Source organism: Gossypium hirsutum, chromosome D13 (genome assembly GCF_007990345.1).
Source record: "Gossypium hirsutum isolate 1008001.06 chromosome D13, Gossypium_hirsutum_v2.1, whole genome shotgun sequence".
NCBI classification, from domain to species: Eukaryota; Viridiplantae; Streptophyta; class Magnoliopsida; order Malvales; family Malvaceae; genus Gossypium; species Gossypium hirsutum.
In genome coordinates this window covers 4,686,566-4,702,760 of record NC_053449.1, presented here as the reverse complement: position 1 = coordinate 4,702,760, position 16,195 = coordinate 4,686,566, and the positions used below count along the sequence as shown (strand labels likewise).

Genomic DNA, 16,195 nt, shown 5'->3' with positions numbered 1-16,195 from the left:
CTATTTTCAGTTTTAGTTTTTTTCTCAAATGTAGAGCTTTCTCCACTCACAGTGTGAAACTATTTGTTCTTTGACCTCCTATTGTTTCCATCATCTTGATGCTTAACTGGTAGAGCACTTTCGACAGCCCTTTCTTGCCTTATTACATGCCTTTGCTCTTGTACTTGTAAAGCACTTAAGAGTTCCGCCAAAGTAATCTTTGACATATGCTTCGTGTTCTCTAAGGTGGTGATGGTAGCCTCAAACCTTTCAGTTACTGTTACAAGAATTTCCTCCACAATCCTTAAATCTGCTAGAGATGAACCTAGCAACTTGACCTTATTGGCTATGTTAAGGAGCCTTTCAGAATACTCCTTGAATGTCTCAGTCTCCTTCATTTTCTGCAGCTCGAAATCACGTACAAGATTCGACACTTGCATCCCGCGAATTCTCTCATCTCTCTCGTACTTAGTCTTGAGATAATCTCATATCTCCTTTGCTGACTTTAGAGACATAATTCGTGTGAAAATAGTTGGTGAAATTGCAGCAAATAAACAGACTTTTGCCTTTGATTTCCTTGTTTCTTTTCTTTTTGTGTTTTGATCTAATTACCAATTGTTGGTATTTTATCAGAAAAGAAAACTAAAATGATGAAGAAAACTGAACTGAGAAGTCAAGTAATTGAAATGGAAAATGTACTTTTTATTAAACTGAAACTAGTGTTTATATAGTAAATAAGTTAACAGCTACTAACTAAAAATAGGCTACTAACATAATCACTAAAATTAGCTAAATTATAATAACTGAAGCAAATCTTCAACAAAATTATCCTGTTCATCTGTTTTTACAAAGGAAGCTGCAGTTTGGGAATAGGAAAAGGGCTTGCAGATACAGAGTTAGGTAAAAGGTGATTGCATAAACCAGCTAGGCCAAGCTCGGATTTATTCCCTGCACCAGTTGGGCAAAGCTTAAAAACATTCTCCAACCTTCACCAAGCAGAAAGAAGACGAAAATATATAGAAGAACCATCCCAACTGAACAAATCATAAGTAAGAAAGCAATAACATTCTCCAAGTGAACCTATCAGAGTCTGCATCGATGATTTTCAACCTCACTCTATACAACAATAGTTTCTCGAAAATAAATAAATAAAATTATTCCTCTCTATATGAATAAAGTCATTCAAAAATTGGCAACTTCTCAACTATTGGTTTCTTTTTACTCATGCTCAAATCTTAATCTCTATACAAAATAAAATTTGCAATTTCACCGAGACCAGCCTCTTTGTAACATTCTGCGATGCGGTCCAGATAGTCCCCCCAAGTTCCATCAATGGAAGCTAAATCCAGCAGAAAAGCAGCCTCATCTAATGCTACCTGTAGAGGAGTTTCAGCATTGACTAAGTTAACAATCAACGAAAGAATTTGGCCCATTTTTTTAAAAATACCATAGAAGTGTTTTTTCCTTGTATCAATGGCTAAATTTTTGCATGACATTATTGTTTCCATGATGTTACCTGAGCCAAAGCCTTCCCTTTCTTCAAGTCTTCTTGTCTACCTTCTTCCGACACCTTCTCTTTGATGTACTCGATTTGCTCATCCTCCCACTGTGCAATACTGGCAACATCCTGAATCATAATACATCCATGGAAGAGAATGTCAAAGGAAGGGAGACAGTTTAAATCTTAAAGGAATATGTCAATGATAAAAAAAAGTTCCTTGCCTGATATGTGCAGCCTAAAGTCCACCATGGTGATTTCAAAGCCACCCTTGCAGAATCTTTTGCCTCTGATGCGCGCCCTACTCTACATAAAAGGATTTACAAAACCCTCTTTAGAATTAGAACCAGTGAAGCACAGTGAATTGATATTAAGCATGGAATTATAAAATCTTTATACTAACTTAAGCAAAATCTCTGCATTAAATACAAAAGGCCTTCCAAATCCAGGAAAGAGATCCTTCTTTGTATAGAATTCCCCTGTCACCAAAGCAGAAACCTTCCAACCCCATAGTTGTCAAAAAGAGAATAAAATGTTTAAGACAACCACAAAAAATAATATATGAAATATTAGCGACTCAAACCAGACAAATACTTACTTGATCCCCTTCCTCAAAATGTCGCATAACTTTTCGCTCCAACAAATCTGAAAACAGTCCAACCTGTGGCAGAACAATGATTTGCCACCATCAACAATCTTACTTTGAACACTGAACTCAATAACTGAGTTGTTTTCACTTTCAACTATTTCATAAACATTCTCATGTACCTTTTTCAAGAGATAACCATCAAGATTGGAGATTTTTGATTCAGCAAAATCACCCCTAGTATAGAGTTTCTTGCCAGCCTCAGATGAAGCATGAAATAATTCACCATTACTTCCATGTGATTCATCAGCATCTTCTTCAACTAGGATTCTATGGATATATTGATCTACCTGGGTCGCAAAAGCTGGAAATAGTGAGTTACTTTTTCCACATATAAGTTCTGACAAATAAACTGCTTCAAGCTATGCGGTACTTGTTCAATTCCAAGACGCTGGGTCATTCAGCATCATTTATAATACCCTATATGATTTTGATGCTTGGTTTCAGCTTAATGTATTACATTGTTGGCTAAAAGCCACACCCCATGCTTGCGAACTTCCACAACTGGCATCTCCATTCTGTGTGAATAGCAACAGTTGCATGAAGATAAATGAAGGCAATCAAAGCTTAGCCAATATAAACAAATATATTTAAGATAAAAGTTGAAATAAAAAATCATGAAGATTCGAGTCTCTTACCCAGGTGGAGCAGTTGGCCACCGCAGCAAAGCAGTCATAGAACCTATTCTCAAGGAATAGCAGTTATATATATACCTCAATCCATTTCCACAATAAAACTACTGAGAGAATGGACAAGTATTTCACATAAAGTGAGCAAAACCTTATCTAACCTGACATATTTTCTGAAAGAGGAATGGCAAGGGGGATTAACCCGTGCCTTGATCCTGGAGAAACTATGGTTTCACCTGTTTATGAAGCAAATGAAAGATAAGGGTTCAAGTGGCATACATGTGGAAGTAAAAAGAAGCTTTCTATTTTCAGGAAATGTATGTTCCGGACTCAAACATCAGTTCTTATCCATCTCCTTGTAAGTGAATTTGGAGATGCAATGATAAGCAAAAACAAGATCAAGCTCATTAAGAAATCTTTTGAAAGAAGAAACCAAAGACATAAATACCAAGCATTTCTTTAAAGGTTACTATGAAATAAATATTTTCCAGAAATGTGAGAGTTCTAATACCCCCCAAGTAATGAGGATCAAAATGGAAAAGAATGCAATAAGCAATCAGTTCATTAGGATGAACATAATCAGATGACCAATCTGCAGAAAATGCATATCTTCAATAGAGACTGCCTATCTTAATACAGGAAGCATTAGTCAAGATATAATTATAACGCTACCCATTGCCTTCAGATGTATCAATGAAAATTTATCAGCCAAGAAAAGATGTCAAGATTAATTACAGATTCATGAATTCAATCAGTATGAGTTAATGTTCCCAGTGATAATGACAAAAAGAAAAAAAAAGGGTCAAAGAGCCATAAACTTTTACTCCTAGTCAATCATTATGATCAACACCACCATTATCCTAAAATATACCATGTAATCAATAAACTAATGGTCTAAACTTTAGCAAGAACATGAAATTGCGTGAATCATGTAAATTCTTGAATCATTTTAGCTGCTACACACCTCTAGTTTGAAGCATTTTAAGCAAGTGCTGAAGATTCTCAGGTGGTTGAGTAGCAGCTACATCTTTAATGAATGATACATGGCCTGCATTTGGTGAACTAAACCCTTTTAAGTTGTCAAGTTCAACATGACCAAGAACATTTTGAAAGCAAAACAAAACAGAATCATATGCTCAATCTATATTCACAACTGACTGGCATTTAGTTTAACCGACTAGCTAGCCAACTACAAATTGGGTTCTGACCCTTTGCCACCATTTGACATCCATTTGACCCCAAGCCCCAATTTCATTTTAAAATTAGAACAGCAATCCAAATACCCAAGAATCAACTGATTGTGATTGGCTGTGGTACATAAACATTCAACACTTGCTTCACATAAAAAGGCAAGCTTAAACTAAACTCAAACAAAGAGGTACTAAAAATAAACAGCTACTCCTAATCAATTTGCATAAATAAGCCCAGAAGTTAGTTAAAGAAATAAAGTAAAATGAACCCATTTTCTAAAAAAGTAGCTGACATAACAACATCAAATAGCTTTAGCATTATCATATTAGAGTGGCGAAACTCAAAGTTGAAATGGAATGCAACTACGAAAGAAAAGCTGAGACACAATGGTGGAAGCTATGATTTTACCAGAGGAAGAAGAACAAGTAACCCTGGCTCTAACATGACGGAGAGGAACTGAGGTAGCATAAGGAGGTGAGTGCAGCATTCCCAGCAGCCCAGCCTTCATGTTGCTGCTGTATTTGTGGACTGTGAGAGTGTAGACACCAATTACAGGGCTTATTGTTGTTTGTAGAGAGAATAAGATAAGACGGCCAACCAAACCAAATCAAACGTGACATAACCACGACCATACATACACAAATAGGTCAGTTTCATCTATTAACTCCCCTTACTTTTCCAAAAATTATTACCAGTCCTAAATCGATAATATTATTAATTGCCATAATTTTACTAATTATATAATTTTTTTAGTTATCATTGGATCACACAATTAGGATGACTAGAAAGTTTAATTAATCATATTCAACCAATAATAAACTTTCATGTAAATCAAATGTTTGAAATTATTTTAAAATAAAATTATTGTAACGGCTTTATTAGTTTGAATTTAATAATATTATTATAAAAATCAAATTAATCAAATCAAAATTAAGGGATTAATCTAAATTTTAGCATAGAGATTATTATCATAATTACACACAACAATATTACAACTGTTATTCTCGGATTTAACTCTCTTCCATTACTTTTTTTGTGCATTATTACATATTTATGAGTTGTTAATAAGTATAGCACTTCGTATTCGTATATGGTTCTATCCAATTATTTTATGCAATTCAAATTAAAGGGATTAAAACAATTTCCACGCCAAATTTAATTTTATTCAATTTCTTCTTTTTTTATGTGAATTTTTCCTTCCTCTCACCTTCTTTCACTGCTAGAAGAAAAAGATCTAGAGTTTTGATAATTTTTCTGATTTTTTCCCTTTTTTTTTTCATTGTCCCTTTGCTATTAGAAAAAAAAATTAGGGTTTTGGACAATTCAAAATCAGCAATGGAAGGATCACAGGCTGAGCAAAAAAATAGAGGGATTACAGAATCAAGTTCGTTCTTATTCTTAGTGATTTTTAATCTTTTCATTCAACTAAGAAATAATTATTAAATTTAGTTCATAACAATTTTTTTTTATTAGAAACAAAAAAAAACAAAATTGAAGTAAAAATGTGAGGAGTAACCCTTTTCAAATTTCCGTCAATATATATACAATGGAGAGTGACTAGCTTCTTGTTTGTTTTGTTTTTTAAGTTTTGGTTTATACCCAGATCGCAAAGATGTTGCAAATTGCACATTTATTGTGTCTTAAGTGCATAATGAAATTCTTGTTGAAGCCTTTGTATGAATTCAATTTGTAGCGTAAGGTTAGTTACTTTGGATTATTGGTCATTTCTGGTCATCTTATTGATGTAATTTATGTTTATGTAGATCTCTGGTGTTGCACTTTTTTTCTTTGATGTCTTTCAATCAATTTGGGTCTTCTTTTCATAACGCTATTATTGTTTTTCTCACTTTTACATTTTAACACTTGAAAGTAGAGAAGTAAATATCAAAATCCTTTACACTTTAATTGTTTAAATGTGAAAGTGTAAACAAAGGTTTTTAAAACAAAGGGTTTTGATATTTAAATGTCACAATGTAAACCTTTACACTTGAAAGTAGAGAAGTAAAATTAAATTTATTTACTTAAAAACATATTTTCATCCCAGCAACTGAACATTTAAGTTGGCATTTAAAATCTATTTGGGCTGTTATGTAGGACTGCCTTTAGGGGTAATGGAGTTTAACGGCAGAGTGACCACTTCGTAACAAAACGATAATGTAAATTATTAAAACATAACATTTCAAATAAAAGTGAATAAAATGTAATATGAGGCAAAAGTGACTATTTTTGTAGTTTACCTTTTAAAATTTTAAGGAATTTTAAAATTCTGATTTTTAGTGATGTTGTGACCAAGTTTAAATAACACAATGAAAATACTTATACTATTACAAATTCCTATTTGAGCTTTTCTTTTATCAATTTGATTTTTTTAATATATTACTTGTTACTATTTTGTTTTAATTTCTCATCATATAAATTTTACACTTTTTTAAAATATTTTGTTATTGTATTATTAATTAAAACTCTAAATAGATAAAATCATTGAACATTTTTAACATGAAAATATAATTCGATAAATTTAGGGTAATAAAAATCTAATTTCTATTTTTATTTTGGTGAATTATAATTGTAATGACCCAAAAATTCACGGGCATCGGAAAAGTACATTATCGGGCCTCCGTCTTAGTAAATTGAGTTCGAAAATAATCATTAGAAATATTTACTAGACTAGTTGTGTATTTAATTAGGTTTTAGATAGATGAATTTAGCTTAATTAAGAGTAATTAGTAAAAATAATTAAATTACAATAGAAGTGAAAATTTAATTATAGATTAAAATAAAATAAGAGGGACTAAATAGGTAAATAAGCCAATGGCTTAAGTTTAGGCGGCAATAGATGGAAAAATCTTAGATTTTTTCTTGATTTATATTATAAAAATATTATTAAATTAAAATATTATAAATTATATTAATTAAAATTAAGATAATATATTATAGGAAACAAATAAGATAAAGATAATTGTGTGGTGATAAAATAATACACGTGTAAAATATATAAAAACACACTTGTAATAAAATAAAATATTTTCTTATAATTTAAGTAAAAGATATTTGTGAATAAAATATTATTATATGATTATTATAATATATTATTATTAAAATAAAGTAAGTAAAACAAAAAGAAAAAGAAACAAAAGAAGAACAGAAAAGAAACAGAGAAAGAGACGAAAACAGGGGAAGAAAAAGGGAAAGAAAAGAAAGAGGGAAAATTAAGATTTTGAAACTTGAAGTTTAATAGGTAAGCTAAATCAAGTCCTTTTCTCATAAATTTGATGTTTTTTGGAACCCTAGAGTGAAATACTCTTGGATTTAAGTTGAAAATTTGAAAGTTAATAGATTTTTAGTAGGGTTTATGTTGAATAAATGATGGAATTGAGGTTTTATTTGATAGAATTTCTAGTTAGAGTTGATAAAAGGATTAAATTGTGAAGTAAGCTATAAGTTTTATGTTTGTAGGGATTAAATTGATGAAAATTCGAAATTAATGAAATATGCTGAAAATTTGGTAGTTAAATTTGAGTTTAGAAGAAATTTGAATAGAAATAGAGTGTGAATTAAATTAGAAAAGTAAATAAATTTAGTTAGGATTAAATTGGAATTAAAGTATAAATTAGATAGAAATTTTATTATTGTTATAAATTAATGTTGTAATTGATGGTGTAAATTATTATTATTTTCGTAGCTAACAAGAAACTCGAGGCATCGGCAGACAAAGGAAAGGAGAAGGTTATTGAGGAATAATCGAGCAAAATTCGGGTTTGTATTACTATAATTCAAATTATTTATTATTTGATGTTAAATTTAAATTATGTGTATGGCAAGCATATGATAAGGTAAGTGACTATTGAATTGAATTTGGAAAAAAAAATTTAAATTGAATGAGAAAAGTATGTGTTGGTATTGAACTGTGTTTAATTAGTGAAAGGAAAAAGTATAATTGATATTGAAAATGAATTTTTGAAATAAAAGTGAAAATTAGATCGAGAAATTTATATACCCTATTAACTAGTCGGGCTGAGTCGGATATAATTGGCATGCCATAGGATTTAGAAGAGTACGGGATTTATCGGCTTTGCCGATTAGGCACTTTATGTGTCGTATCTCAGGCACTTTATGTGTCGTATCAGGCACCTCGTGTGTCGTTTCAGACACTTATGTGTCGTATACTAATCAGGTACTATATACCGTTTTAGGCACAATGTGCCGTATTGGTGTGTTTGGGTTGGAATCCGTGTATCCGTCAAAATCCAGATTGTTAATAGGGTGAATAATTGAAATAAGAAAAGTTAAAATTGTGGATTGAAATTTGAGATTGAAAATGAAAGGCATGAATTTAATGTTTATGTAGTGATTGAAATTATTACATGTGATATATGATTGAAATTGAAGAATAGCTAAAAATTGTATTGTTATTGTTAGTTAATGAAAGTTTATAAATTAATTGATATTTAAGAAATCGGATAGTTACATGCTTGGTAATTATAATTCTTTGTTGTTATTATAATTTGAATTATGGTAATACCACTGAGTATACAATACTCAGTGTACGGTTGTTTCCGTGTGCAAGTTGAAAAGGGATCAGAGTCTCGGTTCAGCATCCAGGACAATCCCGACTCCGACATAAAGATTTTGGTGATGTTTTCTTCCTTTAAGAGAAAGTGGCATGTACATAAGAATTATAATAGTTATTTTGGTATGTTATATAGTTTTGTTGTAAAGTAAGATATTATGTATTTTGATGATTATATTAGCAAATTGGTAGAAGTCCTTTATGGCATTGGTATCGAATTGAAATGACTTGATTAGTTTTTATGTGTTAATTAGAAATGGTAATAGTATTTTTATTAAATAAGTTGTTATGTCAATATGTCAAGTAAGATTTAAGTATATAAATGCCTTGGTTGAAATACTGGAATTGGGTTGGTTATGTTTGAAATTTTGCAGGGGGTTGTATGTAAAAATAAGTAGAAATGCTACCGAAATTTTTATAAAAAAAATGAATGAAGTCAATTAGTAAAATTTATATGAATTATTTGTAAATTGTTTGATATGTCATGTAATACCTCGTAACCCTGTTCCAGCGACGGTTTGGGGCTAGGGAGTGTTACAATAATGACAGGGCAAAACTTGAATAACAAATACGACTAGCGCGACTCAAACCCAGACCATAACTGGGGCAGTGAACGCCCTTGGCCATCATGCCATCGTATGGGGTTCAAAATTTTATAAATATTGAATAACATTTTATAGCTATCATGAATTACACTTTCATTATAATTTAAACTATTAAAGTATATAAATAAACAATATCATATTATTTTAAATTATTTATTGATGCGGTATATAAGAAAAATAGTACTATATTAAGTATACGTGAACTGTCGTGCAGGTTGCCATGATTATTAAAAAGAATTAATGTTTTAATCAATATTTTCATTAAAAAAGTGATTTCTCTTTTTAAAAGAAATAAAAGTCGAATTAACAAAAATAATATCAATATTAAGAGCTAAATTTGACATTTTACCTCATTTATATCATAGTACATGTATATTGTCTTCTAATATCAGCTAAAACTAAATCACACCTAATCTAACAGTGTTTTTTGGAAAAAAGTATTTGGGGGAGAACTAAAATTTCCGGCTTCTAAAAAAAGTGTTTTTAGGCTAATGTTTGGCTTGAGAAAAACATTTTCTCTCAAAAAGCAACTTTTTTAAGGAATGCTTTTATTTAAAAAGTGCTTTTTGTCAAACATTTTTTAGAACCAATGCTAGATACACCCTGAGCATAATTATATATAGAAAATTCATAATGAATTTCTCTTCTACACTTACCATTTAAAGTTTAAAAAAAAATAATTATTGTTTTGCCTATGCTTTATTGGTCCTTAATACAGCCTCCTTCATTTCAAGTAACGCATATTCAAAGCATTTAGCAAGAAACTCTGGATCAGGGATGATATCTTTAGCTACTAGAATTTGCATTTCAGCCTTACCAGCATAGCTCAACATGTGCATTGTTAATGCCTGTATTCAGAAACAAAAAATATCACTGAAGAAATCCATATATATATCATCTTTGAATTTTTATTGAGTGCCATATTCATACAATTACGTCTGCATGGGTTATGAATTTTAAAATTTTAAGTAATTTCAGTTTGGATAAAAAATGGGTTTAGGAAAATTTTTAGATTTTTTATTCAATTTTGTCATTCAAAATATTCGAATTGAATTATTTTGAATTCTGATCATTTATTTAGGTTGTTGACTTTTTATAATAAAATGGTTAAGATAGGTTTGGGTTCTGAGTTGATTACTTGTGTAAACAAAGGTGCAAGTAAGGGACTTGACACCCCAAAAAAGCCAGTAAATCTCTTATGTAGTCCTTCAGATGTGAAACTATAAATTAATATAATGATAAAATTTAACTTTGGTCCCTAAAATTTATAATTCTTTTTTGGAGAGAAACTTTTAGGCTTCACCCAAGGGTTAATAGGGTTGATAGGTTTATATGAGTATGTTTATGTTGATTTCTTTGGAGGATTGTAAGAAGACCATATCTCAATAACCATATTCTAATATTAGCTGAAAATGAACATGTCAAGAAAAATAAAAAATTGCAATAACATAATATATAGTTATATAACAAATAAACATTGTCTCCGTTAACAGCCTTTCGCAACAGGAGCTTTAAGAGTGAAATATCTCCCTAAAGAAGAGGTTGGATGGCGTTCAAGAAGGTGGAGACTATTTCTGTCCAAAATATTCCAGTGTCGATTGAAAAGAGATGGTAGTGGAAAGTCTTTCATTATTATGGTAGAGTGTGTGACATTTTTATCCTTCAAAAGGATAGTAGAAGGCAACGTTTTGGCTTCGTTCGTTTTAGTAGAGCTGGAGAAGCTAGAAGGGCAATTCAACGACTTGACGGAAGGTGTATTCGAAACTATCGTATTCATGTGAATATGGCGAAATATCGTATTGGAGGAAAGTGACGTCGAATTATGACAAGTATAGCTGCGAAATCGATGGTAGTCTAAAAACAGTAAGGAGAGGCCGGTGCAGGAGACTGAGAATCGTATTCAGGATAATTTTGTGATGGTGAGAGATTATGGTAATTTTTCATCTTTGTCTAAGGAACTAGATGATGAAGTTGGAGTTCCGTCGTCGGAAAAGGTTTTGAGTCTAAGAGATTATGGTAATTTTTCATCTTTGTCTAAGGAACTAGATGATGAAGTTGGAGTTCCGTCGTCGGAAAAGGTTTTGAGTCTAAGTATAGCTTGTTGTCTCCATTGATGATCGGGAGCAGTCAAAGGGAAAAGATGTTGCCAATGCCGTTACATGCAATTATTACAACTTGGGGAAGGGTAATCACATGCAAATTGGGGACTGTGTTGTTGGTGGCGAGAATGTGGAGGCCCAATATAACTTTTCTATTTTGACTGCATTTAGTGATATTTCTATGAATGATGTAGATAGTCATGTTTTGGGTAGAGGTTCTTTGATAATGAATTCTAATTCTAAGCCTAGAGATCAAGAGGAGCTAGCAATTGGTGGTCAGGCCCAAGACTTAGTGATTGAGCCTATGTAAAAAGGAGTGGGCTGTGAAGAAAATATCCAATCTTAGCAGCTCAAAACTGCTTGAAATTGATTAGTTTAGAAGCTTTTGATGATGAATTTTTTGTCTACAATTCTAAAGAGGGTGCAAGGTAAAAGGAAAAGAGGCAGGACTAAAGTTGAATAGTGTTGAATTTATAGCATGGTGGTGTGTTTTATTGTTGAGGGTCCGTCATGCGTTTATTGATGAAAGTTGCAGGTGTTTTGGATTGGTTTCTTTTGTTTGTGTTATGGTACTATATCTTGCTCTTTGGTGTGAGATATTTCCAGGGTGAGCTTTTTAAGTTTTCATGTTGCTTTTTGGTATTGGTGGGTACAAGAAATAGGTGAATCAGAGAGACCTTGGGTTTTGGTGATTTATATGAATTATGATTTTGGCTGAGCAAATTTGATAGGTAAGTAGCCCTTTGTTACTTGGTGTTTGTGATGAAGTAACTCATAAGGCATGTGGGTGTGGAAGATGTGGAAGTAACTCATAAGGCATGTGGGTGTGGAAGATGTGGAAGTGCAAACCTTGATCCTTGGTTTGCTGTTGTTTCGTGTTTATTTGATAGGATTTGATTGGTGTTGTTTAGATGTTGATTATATCCAAATATATATTTATATAACAATTAAAGATAGGTTGTTGCATAGTACCTGCGGTAGGCTTGATGTATTGACCTTAATGCTAGAGAGAGGGTTGCCTGCAAGTGAAATTTCCTCTAGAGGGCCAGCTACGTTTGAGAGCGTGAAGGTAGTATTACAGAGGAGTTTGTAATTAAGCATACAAGCATACTACACACGAAAAAAAAAACCTTAGTTCATAAAATATACAAGTCATAAATGTACAAACAATAATATATACCTTTGGTCCTAACAATGACATTACGAGATCTCCAATTTTGTATGAGAAATAAGCCTCTAGAGAGTGTTTCTTCTTGTCAACTATGGCCTTTGCTCTCTTCAAATACTCTAAAGGATCATTGCCACCTTTGTGATAGTAAACTGGAATTAGAATTACACCAAATTTGTTGCCCCATCGTGCTTTTGTGTTGCTCTTCATTAACTTGGACAGGTCCTTGACAAAGCAAAACTTCAATAAATTTCTACCATAGGAAAGGAGCATTAGAATTTGAAACCCGAAACCTGAAACTAACCTGCAACCCTGGTTGTGGTCTTATATTAACCATGGCTACCCCTGTTATACGTAGACCCTCATGCAAAACTAACAACAAACATTAAACCCCAATCAATTTTAAATATTGGATATTTATATCCAAGTCAAAGTCTTGGATGAAAAAAACTTTTTACCATTTGGGGTTCGATGATCCAAGTACCTAGACAGCCCAGATGAGACCATTCCAAGGAGGACGTCATTAATTGTCTGCACCATATTTATAGAAGATGAGGAATTGAGTGGATTACTGAAAATTAATCAAAAACAGCCTCCACATTTGAATCTAAAACACCCTTCTTAAATGCTATTATCTCACAACATCATCCAACCCATAATATTTGTCATACAGTCTCTTGAATGGAATTTAAATTTTAGTTCATGCTTATATGTTTTTACTTTAAAAAATTTACTCCAATTATTCATATTCCATGCAATCATGCTAATTCTGCAATTTTTTCGATAAATTCTAAAAAAGAAAAAGTAAGATGATTTAATTAGAATTTGACAAAAATAAAAGTAGAAAAACCAAGTTTCAAAACTCAAAGAGTACAGGGACTAAGATCAGAATTAAACCAAGATGTTTCTCCGTTAACAACAGAGACGTTCCCAATTTTCCAGGAAGACAGAAGAGTGGGGCAAATTTCCAATTTTACTGCTAAATGTGAAGAAGATGCCAAACCATCCTAAAAATGACAATAACTATGATGGAAGCCATTAATTTATAAATCTGCTTTTAAAACAATCCAATTCAAAGAATTTAGGTTAAAATTACAGTAATGTTTCTTTTTTTGGCGTAATCATAGCAATAATTTTTTTTGTTACTTACAGTGTCGGGAACGGCCCTTTTGATCAGCTTCATGTCGTCAAGCAAAAACTTAGCAGTAGCCAATTTCCTCGGCCACAGTTCAACCCCGTCACCGCCAGTGATCGCCGTTTTCTCGTCGGAAACTAACAAGCTCCTTAGTACAAACTCCATCGAAAACAACAAGGTGAAAACAACCATCTTCAAGAACCACCACAAGACACCAAACAACCAGAACCAATCCCTTCCTTTCTCGCCCTTAATTACCGTCTTCTTATCGGGAACCATCCTGGGAAGCGCCTCGGCGTCATCCGCCCTCCTGCAATTAGCCATCAACATGGACATCAAAGAGATCCCATCACCCAAAGAGTGATGGATCCTGAAAACGGCGCATTTGTGCGCCGTCAAGACGTGTAATTCCCACAAGGGTTTGTCCGTACTCAAAGGACTGCTCACTGACAAATCCGCCACGTACTGATTCACTGCCGCTTCATCGTCTTCTTCGGTGGTGGTGGAACCTTGTGTTTGGTCGATGAAATTGCCCGATTTATCGAGCCGGTTGTTGACGACAACTACATGTTGGCCAATGTCTATTGGGGTTTTCCTCCAGTGCTCGAATCCGTTCTTGTCACGAACCAACAAGCTGCAAAATCTGGGGTGTTGGACCATCAACGAAGACTTAATCGCCGATTTTATAGCATCCATGTCGGCGGGGTTTTTGCCGCGGATGATACAATGGATGACGATGTCTGTTTCCGGCTGAAGAAAAAGGCGGCCGGCGGGAGTCAGTGGTTCGTCGGAGGAAGTTTCCGGACAAACCATGACGGAGGATAAAAAGGGTAATTAGATTCTTCAAAAGAATCAACTGTTAATGGAAGACTAAGCTAAACAAAGCCGTAATTCGGTGAAGGAAAAAGCAATGAAACTGCAACAACGTCCTTTGTACTGTATATAACATATGGCTCCAGGTTCCTGTATCCTGTATCCTGTATCCTGTATCCTGTAAGGATTACTTCCACTAAAAGTCCTTTAATTAATGCCTGTGTTTTAAATTAGTTCTTTAGCTTAAACTATATAATCTAAGTCCTATAATTTTATTATTAGTCCTTATATTATGCATAAATTATGTGGTTGGTCCATGTGTTCTAATTTAGCTATTAGTGATAGTAAACTTGAAGGATCAACATCAATTCTAATTAAGAGGATTTAACATATTCCAGTTAAAGAAAAGAAGTGGTCGTTGAAATATATTCCAAAAAAGTTAACAATATTGAGGAGAAATTAACAAAAATAACTTTCTCAATGAAGTATTGCACATGTTTAATGATTCCCTATAAAAAATTCAAGAAATTCTACAAGAAAAACACATTAAAGGCAATCTAGCTATGAATTTGTCCAATAAAGACTATTGTTTACATTTACCAAAAAAGAAAAAATCCTATTCACATCTAAATATAATATTATATCAACTTATTATTTTCTCACATGATATTTTAATTAATAAATTTAATAAAAATTATTTGAGTTGAGATGTAAATTTTAAATTTTTTAAAAAATAATTAAATTAAAAATAAAATAAAAACAACTGATAAAAAAAGTCTTCTCATAGTCCACTGCTTACAGGTTGACCATTTGTTTAATTTAGGAAACTGTAACCTGACTTTGAGACTTTCACCTATCTCTGGCAAAAAAAAAAAAAAAAGCTTTAGGAGTATTATCTCTTTTAGATTTTTTTTTTGGTTTGTTTATTTTAAAGTGTTCAATTTTAAATTTTTTTAATTCATGTAATGGTCTAATGGTTAATGGTATTCATCATTTCAGGTGTGGTCTGAGTTTAAGTCGTGTTTGCTGTTTGAGTCTTATTTTGTTATTGTAATTTATCAAAAATGTATATAATTTTTTTTGGTTGCAACAAATTATTAAATTATAGGTATAATTTTAAGTCAAGGTGAAATTTATTTATAGAGTTAATTGTATTACACATTTCAAAACTGTGAATATTTAAACTATGTAATCAAATTTTAATTACATTTTAACTAATAACATAAACAACTTAGATCAAAGTTATTAATACGATAGTATATAGAAATGTAGTTAATATTTAATGTTTAAGCTAATGCCTAGATCGAGAGAATGAATAAGCATTCAATTGAAACATTTTGAAGTTTACAAATTAATTTAAAATATAAATCGTAGTTTGAGAATGTCTACTGTAATAAACTATTATTTATATAAATGTAAAATTGAACTAACTTTTAAATTTTTATAAAATTTTGTAGATTTTTTTTTAAAGTTTGATTACTCAATTTATCAATATTGTTTTACATGTGATACATATAAAATTTCAAAATGTTATAATATTTTTTCTAATATTGATCTAGAATATAATATTTATTCATATATATTTAATAGTTAAAAGTTTTTATATTATATAAATTATTAGAGATTTTAATTTTTTTTTCAAATTCAACTTTTATGTTATATCGGAATAAAATATGATAGTAAGATTATTAAAATGTTAAATTGTTTAAAATGTTACGGTAGTAGAAGTGGACTTCTATCCTTTAGAATTATTACAACCGAAAAAACTTTAGCAAATCCTCTCTCTAAATTTCTTCTTAATCTTTATAAAGGCCTATTAAAGGAACTCATTATGGTTCTTAGAGAAGAGGAATTGCTCTAGG

General features: G+C 31.8%; 2 protein-coding genes across 6 annotated transcripts; both read right to left on the bottom strand.

The window, feature by feature from the left end:
• Window positions 1–977: 977 nt before the first annotated feature.
• LOC107894286 (protein IN CHLOROPLAST ATPASE BIOGENESIS, chloroplastic) lies at window positions 978–4,574 on the bottom strand. Of its 4 annotated transcripts, none has more exons than XM_016819564.2 (11): window positions 4,352–4,574; window positions 3,717–3,800; window positions 2,914–2,988; window positions 2,762–2,804; window positions 2,584–2,641; window positions 2,246–2,413; window positions 2,076–2,138; window positions 1,881–1,975; window positions 1,702–1,783; window positions 1,496–1,606; window positions 978–1,355 (listed from the first exon to the last, which is right to left on the bottom strand). In XM_016819564.2, the coding sequence occupies exons 1-11, from the start codon at window positions 4,449–4,451 to the stop codon at window positions 1,215–1,217; spliced, it is 1,020 nt and encodes a 339-aa protein (XP_016675053.2). In that variant the 5' UTR covers window positions 4,452–4,574; the 3' UTR covers window positions 978–1,214. The 4 variants fall into 4 exon arrangements, with proteins under 4 accessions (XP_016675053.2, XP_016675055.2, XP_040965994.1 ...); XM_016819566.2 differs by having other exon boundaries at window positions 3,717–3,814; window positions 4,352–4,488; XM_041110060.1 differs by lacking the exon at window positions 3,717–3,800.
• A 4,862-nt stretch (window positions 4,575–9,436) lies between these two features.
• LOC107944446 (O-acyltransferase WSD1) lies at window positions 9,437–14,552 on the bottom strand. 2 transcript variants are annotated; one of them, XM_016878273.2, is made up of 6 exons: window positions 13,536–14,552; window positions 12,844–12,916; window positions 12,690–12,757; window positions 12,398–12,610; window positions 12,190–12,327; window positions 9,437–9,966 (listed from the first exon to the last, which is right to left on the bottom strand). In XM_016878273.2, the coding sequence occupies exons 1-6, from the start codon at window positions 14,331–14,333 to the stop codon at window positions 9,811–9,813; spliced, it is 1,446 nt and encodes a 481-aa protein (XP_016733762.1). In that variant the 5' UTR covers window positions 14,334–14,552; the 3' UTR covers window positions 9,437–9,810. The 2 variants fall into 2 exon arrangements, 1 of the variants encoding a protein (XP_016733762.1); XR_005923521.1 differs by having other exon boundaries at window positions 9,750–9,966; window positions 12,190–12,266.
• Between the last annotated feature and the right edge of the window lie 1,643 nt (window positions 14,553–16,195).

What these genes read in the sequence shown, in the direction of transcription:
- LOC107944446 (XM_016878273.2), bottom strand. Translation starts at nt 14,333, where the DNA reads ATGGTTTGTCCGGAAACTTCCTCCGACGAACCACTGACTCCCGCCGGC. An exon ending in TGTCATTGTTAGGACCAAAG is followed by an intron (nt 12,328 to 12,397) that starts GTATATATTATT and finishes TTTCGTGTGTAG; the next exon opens with TATGCTTGTATGCTTAATTA. An exon ending in ATACATCAAGCCTACCGCAG is followed by an intron (nt 9,967 to 12,189) that starts GTACTATGCAAC and finishes TTCTGAATACAG; the next exon opens with GCATTAACAATGCACATGTT.
- LOC107894286 (XM_016819564.2), bottom strand. Translation starts at nt 4,451, where the DNA reads ATGAAGGCTGGGCTGCTGGGAATGCTGCACTCACCTCCTTATGCTACC. An exon ending in TACTTGTTCTTCTTCCTCTG is followed by an intron (nt 3,801 to 4,351) that starts GTAAAATCATAG and finishes CACCAAATGCAG; the next exon opens with GCCATGTATCATTCATTAAA. An exon ending in AATGCAGAGATTTTGCTTAA is followed by an intron (nt 1,784 to 1,880) that starts GTTAGTATAAAG and finishes CCTTTTATGTAG; the next exon opens with AGTAGGGCGCGCATCAGAGG.